This window comes from Entelurus aequoreus, linkage group LG16 (genome assembly GCF_033978785.1).
Source record: "Entelurus aequoreus isolate RoL-2023_Sb linkage group LG16, RoL_Eaeq_v1.1, whole genome shotgun sequence".
In the NCBI taxonomy this organism is placed as follows: Eukaryota; Metazoa; Chordata; class Actinopteri; order Syngnathiformes; family Syngnathidae; genus Entelurus; species Entelurus aequoreus.
Genome location: NC_084746.1, coordinates 1,292,102 through 1,305,364, shown reverse-complemented (window position 1 = coordinate 1,305,364; position 13,263 = coordinate 1,292,102). Strand labels below are relative to the sequence as shown.

At 39.8% G+C, this 13,263-nt stretch overlaps 1 protein-coding gene across 7 annotated transcripts in view; it reads left to right on the top strand.

The window, feature by feature from the left end:
- Positions 1-13,263, top strand: part of pde1cb (phosphodiesterase 1C, calmodulin-dependent b) — a 264,072-nt gene that overhangs the window by 212,010 nt on the left and 38,799 nt on the right. For all 7 annotated transcript variants that reach the window (XM_062023723.1, XM_062023722.1, XM_062023728.1 and 4 more), the window contains 4 exons: positions 948-1,130; positions 5,723-5,789; positions 5,961-6,077; positions 11,040-11,180. In XM_062023723.1, the coding sequence (XP_061879707.1) occupies positions 948-1,130; positions 5,723-5,789; positions 5,961-6,077; positions 11,040-11,180 (508 nt within the window). The remainder of the gene's footprint in view (positions 1-947; positions 1,131-5,722; positions 5,790-5,960; positions 6,078-11,039; positions 11,181-13,263) is intronic.

Below are 13,263 nucleotides of genomic sequence, written 5' to 3'. Positions count from 1 at the left end.
TATTTAAACAAGTGAAGACCAAGTCTTTAAAATATTTTCTTGGATTTTCAAATTCTATTTGAGTTTTGTCTCTCTTAGAATTAAAAATGTCGGGCAACGCGAGACCAGCTTGCTAGTAAATAAATAACATTTAAAAAATAGAGGCAGCTCACTGGTAAGTGCTGCTATTTGAGCTATTTTTAGAACAGGCCAGCGGGCGACTCATCTGGTCCTTACGGGCTACCTGGTGCCCGCGGGCACCGCGTTGGTGACCCCTGCTCTAGGGTGAAAGTGTAAAAGGCAGTATGTGTGATGGTATGGGGGTGTATTAGTGGCCAAGACATGGGTAACTTACACATCTGTGAAGGCACCATTAATGCTGAAAGGTACATACAGCTTTAGGAGCAACAGCACGGCTGTGGTTATTGATGGCGGCAAGATGGAGACGTTCTGCGGTGTTGTCGTTCAGCACTCGAATGGCAGGACTGAGTGTTTTTGCTTCTGCTCATCTGGAAGGACAGAATAAACCGTTTAGTGGTTGTCTCAATACAAGTCCCCTCATCATGTGATCACGCACGAGATCTTGTAAAAGTCGTCACTGATTGGCTGCACGGCGCCCTTCAGCAGCCGCTACGCATCCGCTGGAAATGCGGGGGGAAAAGGTGTCCGTGTTTACTGCGGCTCCAGAGTTTGAGATTATGGAATGATGTCATCTGAATCGGAGCAGATTAGTGGCGGCGATGGCACGACCGCCACAGGATGGAGGATGAACAGTCCAGCCATGAATGACGTCTGAGCTCCCCCAGCTTGGACGTCTGCCAGCACATGAATGACATCACTCAAGTGACTTTCAATAGTCATGGTTGTTTGTTTTTTTTACAAACTTTTTGACGTTGTGTGAAATGTTGATGATTTTTGGGCATTCAGAGCGGTTTCTCTTTCCACTTTTTTCCCCCGGGCTCTTGCAGGCGCCTGGTGGACACGGAGGATGAGCTCAGCGACATCCAGTCCGAGTCGGTGCCCTCCGAGGTGCGCGACTGGCTGGCCTCCACCTTCACGCGGCAGATGGGCCTGATGCTGCGACGCAATGAGGAGAAACCTCGCTTCCGCAGCATCGTCCATGCCGTCCAGGCTGGGATTTTTGTGGAAAGGTAAAAATGATTGATAATAAGCTGTGCATGCTTTATGAGCCTCCAACATGCAATATGCAAATAAGTCTGCCTCAAACACGTTTGTTTAGCTGACATTTACACGGGAACAAACACGTCATTGAAGGTCCTCTATAATGGACGTTATGGCCGTGTTCTAGTTAGGCTGCAACCTTTCAACGGTTAAACCAGGCCTGGGCAATTATGTTGACTCGGGGGCCACATTTAGAGAAACACATGTGACTGGGGGCCGGTATATCTATTTTTAGGAACACTAATACAAAACCTCACAATAAAGTCTGATTGAATGCTAAAAACGTCATGACAGACCGCCTTAAAAAACGTAATGGAATTTTAAATTTTTCTATGAAGGATAAAACACTGAATATTGACTAAATATGAACATCACACCCCCTCTCCATCCACATATTTTACAATCAAGTGAAACGCCACAAAAATGCAACAAACAGTGAAATATGAAAGCAAAGGGTACAAAATAAACCCACCTACATTCTGATATATCACTAAGCTTTAGAACCTTGACGTTCATATTTGGCTGTGTTTGTTGCATTTTTGTTGCGTTTCGCTTGATTGTAAAATATGTGGATGGAGAGGGGGTGTGACGTTCATATGGTGTCAATATTCAGTGTTTTATCCTTCATAGTTAATATTGTACATCCCACATTCTTTATTTTCATGTTACATTCTGGGTGTCTCACTCAGTAAAAACATTTTAAATTCCATTCCGTTTTTTAAGGCGGTCTGTCATAACGTATTTAGCATTCAATCAGACATTATTGTGAGGTTTTGTATTAGTGTTCCTAAAAATAGGACCCAAGCAGATTTTCACAATTTACATATATATATATATATATATATATATATATATATATATATATATATATATATATATATATATATATATATATATATATATATATATATGTGTGTATATATATGTGTATGTATACACTACTGTTCAAAAGTTTGGGGTCACATGTAAATGTCCTTATTTTTGAAGAAAAAGCACTGTATTTTTCAATGAAGATAACTTTAAACTAGTCTTAACTTGAAAGAAATACACTCTATACATTGCTAATGTGCTAAATGACTATTCTAGCTGCAAATGTCTGCTTTTTGGTGCAATATCTACATAGGTGTATAGAGGCCCATTTCCAGCAACTATCACTCCAGTGTTCTAATGGTACAATGTGTTTGCTCATTGGCTCAGAAGGCTAATTGATGATTAGAAAACCCTTGTGCAATCATGTTCACACATCTGAAAACACTTTAGCTCGTTACAGAAGCTACAAAACTGACCTTCCTTTGAGCAGATTGAGTTTCTGGAGCATCACATTTGTGGGGTCAATTAAACGCTCAAAATGGCCAGAAAAAGAGAACTTTCATCTGAAACTCCACAGTCTATTCTTGTTCTTAGAAATGAAGGCTATTCCACTAAATTGTTTGGGTGACCCCAAACTTTTGAACGGTAGTGTATATATATATATATATATATATATATATATATATATATATATATATATATATATATATATATATATATATATATATATATATATATATACATATACATATACATATATATACATATATATATATATACATATATATATTAGGGGTGTGGGAAAAAATTTATTCAAATTCGAATCGTGATTCTCATGTTGTGCGATTCAGAATCGATTCTCATTTTGAAAAAATCTTTATTTATTTATTTTTTTTTTAAATTTTTTATTATTATAATTTTTTTATTTTGTATTAATCAATCCAACAAAACAATACACAGCAATACCATAACAATGCAACCACACACAACAATTGAGAGGAGACACAAACACCACACAAAACAAACCAAAAGTAGTGAAACAAAAATGAATATTATCAACAACGGTATCAATATTAGTTACAATTTCAACATAGCAGTCATTGACATTATCATTAGACATTTATAAAAATAAAAAGAACAATAGTGTGACAGTGGCTTACACTTGCATCGCATCTCATAAGCTTGACAACACACTGTGTCCAATATTTTCACAAAGATAAAATAAGTCATATTTTTGGTTCATTTAATAGTTCAAACAAATGTACATTATTGCAATCAGTTGATAAAACATTGTCCTTTACAATTATAAAAGCTTTTTACTCTGCTTGCATGTCAGCAGACTGGGGTAGATCCTGCTGAAATCTATGTATTCCATCAATAGACAATCCTTTTCAATCGGGAAAATATCGTTTTTGAATCGAGAATTGTGTTGAATTTAAAAAAAATCGATTTTGAATCGAATCGTGACCCCAAGAATCGATATTGAATCAAATTGTTTGACACCCAAAGATTCACAGCCCTAATATATATACACGTGTGTGTATGTATGTATACTAATGTACCGTAATTTCCGGACTATAAGCCGCTACTTTTCCCCCTCGTTCTGGTCCCTGCGGCTTATACAAGGGTGCGGCTTATATACGGCCTGTTCTTCTCCGACACCGACGGAGAGGATTTCGGTGGTTTTAGTACGCAGGAGGAAGACGATGACACAATGATTAAAGACTGACTTTTCATATACCGGTAGGCTGGTTATTTTGATAACGTACAGGCGAGCACTTTGTATTACTTTGCACCGTTGTATTATTTGTACTCTGCACGAATGCTGTTCGCCATGTCAAAGATGTGAAAGTTTGATTGAATGATTGAAAGATTTATTGTTAATAAATGGGACGCTTTGCGTTCCCAAACAGTCATCTCTGTCCCGACAATCCCCTCCGTGGTAGCAGGAACCCCTATATACTACGCTAATTACACATCAAAACCCTGCGGCTTATAGTCGGGTGCGGCTTATATATGGAGCAATCTGTATTTTCCCCTCAATTTAGCTGGTGCGGCTTATAGTCAGGTGCGGCTTATAGTCCAGAAATTACGGTATATATATATATATATATATATATATATATATATATATATATATATATATATATATATAAATTTGGCCCCCCCAAGTCAAAATAATTGCACAGGCCCAGGTTTTATACATTTCTCCACCATGGTTTATTTCACATTTTACTTGAATGTATAATAGACTGTATTCATATTATTCACATGTGAATAATTCTGTATAATAGACTGTATTTATATTATTCACATGTGAATAATGCTGTATAATAGACTGTATTTATATTATTCACATGTGAATAATGCTGTATAATAGACTGTATTTATATTATTCGCATGTGAATAATGCTGTATAATAGACTGTATTTATATTATTCGCATGTGAATAATGCTGTATAATAGACTGTATTTATATTATTCGTATGTGAATAATGCTGTATAATAGACTGTATTTATATTATTCACATGTGAATAATGCTGTATAATAGACTGTATTTATATTATTCACATGTGAATAATGCTGTATAATAGACTGTATTTATATTATTCACATGTGAATAATGCTGTATAATAGACTGTATTTATATTATTCACATGTGAATAATGCTGTATAATAGACTGTATTTATATTATTCACATGTGAATAATGCTGTATAATAGACTGTATTTATATTATTCACGTGTGAATACTGCTGTATAATAGACTGTATTTATATTATTCACGTGTGAATACTGCTGTATAATAGACTGTATTTATATTATTCACGTGTGAATAATGCTGTATAATAGACTGTATTTATATTATTCACATGTGAATAATGCTGTATAATAGACTGTATTTATATTATTCACATGTGAATAATGCTGTATAATAGACTGTATTTATATTATTCACATGTGAATAATGCTGTATAATAGACTGTATTTATATTATTCACATGTGAATAATGCTGTATAATAGACTGTATTTATATTATTCACATGTGAATAATGCTGTATAATAGACTGTATTTATATTATTCACATGTGAATACTGCTGTATAATAGACTGTATTTATATTATTCACGTGTGAATAATGCTGTATAATAGACTGTATTTATATTATTCACATGTAAAAAATACCCAAGTGTTTATTGTGAGCAAACTGTGGTGCTGAATTTCTCCCAGGGATCAATAAAGTACTTTCTATTCTATTTGAAGGACTTATGGGAATCCAAAATACACAAACCCAGCTACTATCAGATAAGAAAAGATGGTTTTGCATAATAAGACCCCTTTAAAGGGTCTACATTCCAGCATCAAGGTTAGATTTAACTTCCAATATATTGTGTACCTCTGACACTTTCAAAAATACAATAATATGAGACTTTGAAAACAAAAATCCCGACGCTTTACTCATCATCCTTTTTATCTTCAGTCACAGTTGAGTGTAGAATTGAGACCTTAGCGGGAAACCACCTGGGCTGTGGTTAGGGGCCGCTTCAGTGTTTACGCTTGGTGTGTGTGTGTGTGTGTGTGTGTGTGTGTGTGTGTGTGTGTGTGTGTGTGTGTGTGTGTGTGTGTGTGTGTGTGTGTGTGTGTGTGTGTGTGTGTGTGTGTGTGTGTGTGTGTGTGTGTGTGTGTGTGTGTGTGTGTGTGTGTGTGTGTGTGTGTGTGTGTTTGATGTGTTTTATCTCATCCAAACAGGATGTACCGCCGCACCTCCAATTTGGTGGGACTCAGCTACCCCCCCTCCGTTATATCTGTGCTCAAGGTATTAACACCTGCCCTCCAATCACATCCAAGCTGGCAGATAATAAATGACACCATTTCTAGAAGCCACATATGGAAAAAAAAAGAAAAAAAAGTTCTCCAGCTTGTATGATGACACAATTTGAACGTGATGGACAAACATTATGATGAGAAGTCCTGTTCTCTCCCGCAGAATGTTGACAAGTGGTCATTTGACGTGTTCGCGCTCAACGAGGCCAGTGGCGACCACGCGCTTAAGTTCATTTTCTACGAGTTGCTCACCAGATACGACCTCATCAGTCGCTTCAAGGTAAGAACTCAACTTTTGTGTGGCGTCCATGGAAAAATGAAGGGTTGTTACCAAGAAGCTTTGACTTCTGTGAAGTTCATTTTGATCTGCATCTCATAGCGGACGCCACGTCACTTTAAGTGGCGTGGCGTGCTAGTACAAACCCTGTTTCCATATCAGTTGGGAAATGGTGTTAGATGGAAATATAAACGGAATACAATGATTTGCAAATCCTTTTCAAGCCATATTCAGTTGAATATGCTACAAAGACAACATATTTGATGGGTTTTTTTTGCAAATATTAATTCACTTAGAATTTCATGGCTGCAACACGTGCCAAAGTAGTTGGGAAAGGGCATGTTCACCACTGTGTTACATGGCCTTTCCTTTTAACAACACTCAGTAAAGGTTTGGGAACTGAGGAGACACATTTTTGAAGTGGAATTCTTTCCCATTCTTGCTTGATGTACAGCTTAAGTTGTTCAACAGTCCGGGGGTCTCCCTTCTCACATTGCAGGTGCCACACATTTTCAATGTCTGGACTACAGGCAGGCCAGTCTAGTACCCGCACTCTTTTACTATGAAGCCACGTTGATGTAACACCTGGCTTGGCATTGTCTTGCTGAAATAAGCAGGGGCGTCCATGGTAACGTTGCTTGGATGGCAACATATGTTGCTCCAAAAGCTGTATGTACCTTTCAGCATTAATGGTGCCTTCACAGATGTGTAAGTTACCCATGTCTTGACCACTAATACACCCCCATACCATCACACATGCTGCCTTTTACACTTTGCGCCTAGAACAATCCGGATGGTTCTTTTCCTCTTTGGTCCGGAGGACACCACGTCCACAGTTTCCAAAAACAATTTGAAATGTGGACTCGTCAGACCACAGAACACTTTTCCACTTTGTATCAGTCCATCTTCGATGAGCTCAGGCCCAGCGAAGCCGACGGCGTTTCTGGGTGTTGTTGATAAACGGTTTTCGCCTTGCATAGGAGAGTTTTAACTTGCACTTACAGATGTAGCGACCAACTGTAGTTACTGACAGTGGTTTTCTGAAGTGTTCCTGAGCCCATGTGGTGATATCCTTTACACACACTTGTTGATGCAGTACAGCCTGAGGGATGGAAGGTCACGGGCTTAGCTGCTTACGTGCAGTGATTTCTCCACATTCTCTGAACCCTTTGATGATATTACGGAGCGTAGATGGTGAAATCCCTAAATTCCTTGCAATAGCTGCTTGAGAAAGGTTGTTCTTAAACTGTTCAACAATTTGCTCAGGCATTTGTTGACAAAGTGGTGACCCTCGCCCCATCCTTGTTTGTGAATGACTGAGCATTTTATGGAATCTACTTTTATACCCAATCATGGCACCCACCTGTTCCCAATTAGCCTGCTCACCTGTGGGATGTTCCAAATAAGTGTTTGATGAGCATTCCTCAACTTTATCAGTATTTATTGCCACCTTTCCCAACTTCTTTGTCACGTGTTGCTGCCATCAAATTCTAAAGTTAATGATTATTTGCAACAAAAAAAATATGTTTATGAGTTTGAACATGAAATATGTTGTCTTTGTAGCATATTCAACTGAATATGGCTTGAAAATGATTTGCAAAGCATTGTATTCCGTTTATATTTACATCTAACACCATTTCCCAACTCCTATGGAAACGGGGTTTGTAAATGATGGCAGCAGTGAAGCTGGCATGAATACGTCATCACAACCTAAATAAGCACAATCCATTTCCCACCAGCAGCCTCGCTTGCTGTGGGCGACATTTGGTGAAATGGTGTTGAACTAGCAGCTCATTGACGATGTTAGACTGTCTCCACTCCTCTTTTGTTTAGCAACACTTTGATGGAAACGTACAGAGGATCTTTGACACGTGTTTCTAAAACTGAAGAGTGCTCCCGTCATGCAGAGAGGATCTTGGACTATTTTTCTGTCATGCAGAAGATCTTTGACTCTATTGCAATATAGTTAAAAATACTGAGTGCTCCTCTCATAGAGGATCTTTGAAAAGCATTTTTGCAGTAGAGCCCTAAAACAGCGGAGCACTCTTGTCATACGTCGGATATCTGACTATTTTACTGTTGTTTTTTTGCGGTAAATGCTTAAAAACAGAAAATCACAATTTTATGTCAAAATGTAGAATATTTGTCGAGAGTGTCTGCACTTTTCCTTATATAAGTAGCTGATTGCTCCTGTCATATAGAGCAGTGGTCCCCAACCTTGTTGTAGCTGCGGACCGGTCAACGCTTGAAAATTTGTCCCACGGACCGGGGGCGGGGGGATTTTTTTATTTTTATTTTTCTCATAAAGAAATACAATCATGTGTGCTTACGGACTGTATACCTGCAGACTGTATTGATCTATATTGACATACACATACACAATATGTATATATTGTGTTTTTTATGTTGATTTAATTTAAAAAAAAAAAAAAAAAAATTGTTTTTGTTTTTTTTTAATTGTAATTTTATTTTATTTTTTTCCCCCGTAAAGAAATACAATCATGTGTGCTTACGGACTGTATACCTGCAGACTGTATTGATCTATATTGACATACACATACACAATATGTATATATTGTGTTTTTTATGTTGATTTAATTTAAAAAAAAACAAAAAAAACTTTTTTTTAAATTTTTTTTATTTTTTTATTTTTTATTTTTTATTTAATTTTTTTTAATTTCTTGCGCGGCCCGGTACCAATCGTACCGGGCCGCGGCCCGGTGGTTGGGGACCACTGATATAGAGGATCTTTGACAAATGTTTTTGCAAAATATGAAAAAAAAATGCTCAGTGCTCCTCTCATATGAAAAATATTTGACTTGTAGTAAAAAAAAAAAAATCATTAAAACAGCAGATTGCTCCTGTCATGGAAAGGATCTTTGTTTTGCTGCATGTCTTAGAAACAGCAGATCACACATACACTATATTGCCAAAAGTATTTGGCCACCCATCCAAATGATGAGAATCAGGTGTCCTAATCACTTGGCCCGGTGTATCAAATCCAGCACTTAGGCATGGAGACTGTTTCTACAAACATGTGTGAAAGAATGGGCCGCTCTCAGTGATTTCCAGCATGGAACTGTCACAGGATGCCACCTGTGCAACAAATCCAGTCCTGAAATGTCCTCGCTCCTAAATATTCCAAAGTCAACTTTATTCTAAGAAAAGTGAAGAGTTTGGGAACAACAGCAAGTCAGCCACCAAGTGGTAGGCCAGGTGAACTGCCAGAGAGGTCAGCATAGTGCAAAGACTTTCTGCACAGTCACTTGCTACACAGCTGCAAACTTCATGTCACCTTCCAATTAGCCCACGTACAGTACGCAGAGAGCTTCATGGAAGGTGTTTCCATGGCCGAGCGTCTGCATCTAAGCCATACATCACCAAGTCCAATGCAAAGCGTGGGATGCAGTGGTGTAAAGGACATCACCACTGGACTCTAGAGCAGTGGAGAACGCCTTCTCTGGACTGATGAGTCACACTTTTCCATCTGATGGACCAGTCTGGGTTTGGAGGTTGCCAGGAGAACGCTACATTTCGGACCGCATCGTGCCGAGTGTGAAATTGGGTGGAGGAGGAATTATGGTGTGGGGTTGTTTTTTAGAAGTTGAACTTGGCCCCTTAGTTCCAGTGAAAGGAACTTTGAATGCTCCAAGATAGCAAAACATTTTGGACAATTCCATGCTCCCAACCTTGTGGGACCAGTTTGGAGCGAGCCCCTTCCTCTTCCAACATGACTGTGCACCCGTGCACCAAGCAAGGTCCATTAAGACATTAATGACAGAGTCTGGTGTGGATGAACTTGACTGGCCTGCACAGAGTCCTGACCTGAACCCGATAGAACACCTTTGGGATGAAGTAGAACGGAGACTGAGAGCCAGGCCTTCTCCACCCACATCAGTGTGTGACCTCACCAATGCGCTTTTGGAAGAATGGTGGAAAATACCTACAAACACACTCTGCAACCTTGTGGACAGCCTTCCCTGAAGAGTTGAAGCTGTAATAGCTGCAAACGGTCATATTGAACACTATGGGTGAGGACTGGGATGGCACTTCAACTTCATATGTGAGTCAAGCCAGGTGGACAAATACTTTTGGCAATATAGTGTGTTGGATGGAGAGGAGCCAGATGAGGTGGTTCGGGCATCTGGTCAGGATGCCACCCGAACGCCTCCCTGGGGAGGTGTTTAGGGCACGTCCAACCGGTAAGAGGCCACGGGGAAGACCCAGGACACGTTGGGAAGACTATGTCTCCCGGCTGGCCTGGGAACGCCTCGGGATCCCCCGGGAGGAGCTGGACCAAGTGGCTGGGGAGAGGGAAGTCTGGGCTTCCCTGCTTAGGCTGCTGCCCCCGCGACCCAACCTCGGATAAGCGGAAGAAGATGGATGGATGGATGGATGTTTTACTTTTTCCTACTGGTTTTTGAACTAAATCCTTAAAAACATCAAAGCACACTTTTCACATGTAGAATCTTGGAGTCGTTTTTTTGCACTCGGTCTTGAAAAAGTAGCTGATTGCTACGTCGGATCTTTGACGAGTGAACGTCTTTGAGTACACTGAAAAGCGCCATACCAAATAAAATGTATTATTATTATTATTTTTGCCTTGAAAACATCAGGATGATGCTAGCATTGAGAGGGTCTTTAAAAGTCAGTTTGACACTATAGTAGATGCTTAAAAGTAGCTGCACTTGTCTTACGTAGGATCTTTGACTAGCTTTGTTGCAGTATATCTTAAACAACATAGGTGTTACTGTCAAATGTAGAATATTTGACTAGTGGGTCCTTGAACACATCATAGTGCTCCTGTCACATACAAGATCTTTGAATAATGTTTTTGTAAGAATTAAGACCAGTACTTCTAATTTCCTGCTGTAACGAGACATTGATTGTCATCCTCTGAAACTATTATTCTGAATGTCATCACCATAGAAGAAAAGGGTGTAAAGTTGTTTTTTTTGCTACCAGATCCCAATTTCTGCAGTGGTGTCTTTTGTGGAGGCTCTGGAAGTAGGATACAGCAAGCATAAGAACCCTTACCACAACTTGATGCATGCTGCTGATGTCACACAGACTGTGCACTACTTGCTACTGAAGACTGGCATGGTGGTGAGTAGACCTGACACACACACACACACACACACACACACACACACACACACACACACACACACACACACACACACACACACACACACACACACACACACACACACACACACACACACACACACACACACACACACAACACTTTCTTGTATTTCTTACCTTCTTGAGACCTGAGAAAAATGCCTCCCTCTTTAGGACCACACTTTCTAGATATATAAAGAGTTGTATTTACAACATTAATAATATATACATACTATGCAAATATAAAAAAAAAGGTTTGGTTTTTAATCTTCATTAATCACTTCAAGTTATTACAATACTTCTCTATGTACAATTTGTTTTCAATGTATTACACTTGTTATTACATAAGTTGACCAGAGGGGGGAGCACTTTTAAAAGCAACACAGTCAATTGGAAAAATCCCTCCTTTGTGGGACCACCCAGATTTCACCACCAGGGTTGCAAATGAGACTGTGCCAGTCTCAAGCCGCCGTGGGGGTTCCGAGGACCACCAAGCACAGACATTCTGCGAGCAGGTGTAGTCTCTTGCGGCGTTGCTTTTCAGCTCTTCCGCTTTCACTGCTCGCCCCTCGGTTCGCTTTTCAGCCTTCCGCGTCGTCTGCGTCTGCCTCTCGCTCTCTTCCGCGCTGCATGTGTTGCTGTTCGCTCTCCAACTCCTCCTGCCCCGTCGTTCTCGGCTGCCACCCTTTTACACACTGAGAGGGGATTACTCAATTGTGCCCAGGTGCGCGATTCACGCACCTGATCTTGTTTGCGGCGTCGAGCCCGGCGCGCCCCGCCTCGCTGCTCGCTCGCCGTCCACGCCTCCTCGCCGCCATCTTGGAGCGGGCTCCGGTGTGCCCTGGCTCGCTGTCGGCCTGCCGGCCCCGCCTCTCCACAGGGACATTCTCTATTAGATGCAATGTTATTTCGTATTGCGACCATGATTTTGGTCCTAACTTGTTCACCGGTCCTCATATGGAAGCTACTTTTCCTTGTTGATGTGTCAAGAATGGTAGCAATACAAGAACACACACACACACACACACACACATTCTTGTATTTGTTACCTTCTTGAGACCTGGGGAAAATGCTTACCTCTTTAAAAAGTGAAGTTAAAGTAGCAATGATAGTCACACACACACACTAGGTGTGGCGAAATTATTCTCTGCATTTGACCCATCACCCTCGATCACCCCCTGGGAGGTGAGGGGAGCAGTGAGCAGCAGCGGTGGCCGCGTCCGGGAATAATTTTTGGTGATTTAACCCCTAATTCCAACCCTTGATGCTTGGTTTTCCTGATTGGGACCATGATTTCAGTCCTAACTTGTTCACCCGTCCTCATATGGAAGCTACTTTTCCTTGTTGATGTCTCAAGAAGGGTAGAAATACAACACACACATACACACACACACACACACACACACATACACACACACACACATTCTTGTATTTGTTACCTTCTTGAGACCTGAGAAAAATGCCTTCCTCTTTCGGACCAGCCTTTCTAGATATATAAAGATGTGTATTTACAACATTAATAATATATACATATTATGCAAATATAAAAAAGGTAAGCTTTTAGTTAATTATTATTTTTTTGAATTTTTTGTTTGAATTTATGCAATGCTTTTCAGTATTGGGACCATGATTTCAGTCCTAACTTGTTCACCGGTCCTCATATGGAAGCTACTTTTCCTTGTTGATGTCTCAAGAAGGGTAGAAATACAACACACTCACACACACACATACACACCCACACATTCTTGTATTTGTTACCTTCTTGAGACCTGAGAAAAATGCCTCCCTCTTTAGGACCAGCCTTGCTAGATATATAAAGATGTGTATTTACAACATTAATAATATATACATATTATGCAAATATAAAAAAGGTAAGCTTTTAGTTAATTTTTTTTTTTTTGAATTTTTTGTTTGTATTTATGCAATGCTTTTCAGTATTGGGACCATGATTTCGGTCCTAACTTGTTCACCGGTCCTCATATGGAAGCTACTTTTCCTTGTTGATGTCTCAAGAAGGGTAGAAATAGAAGAACACACACACACACACACACACCTGTAGATT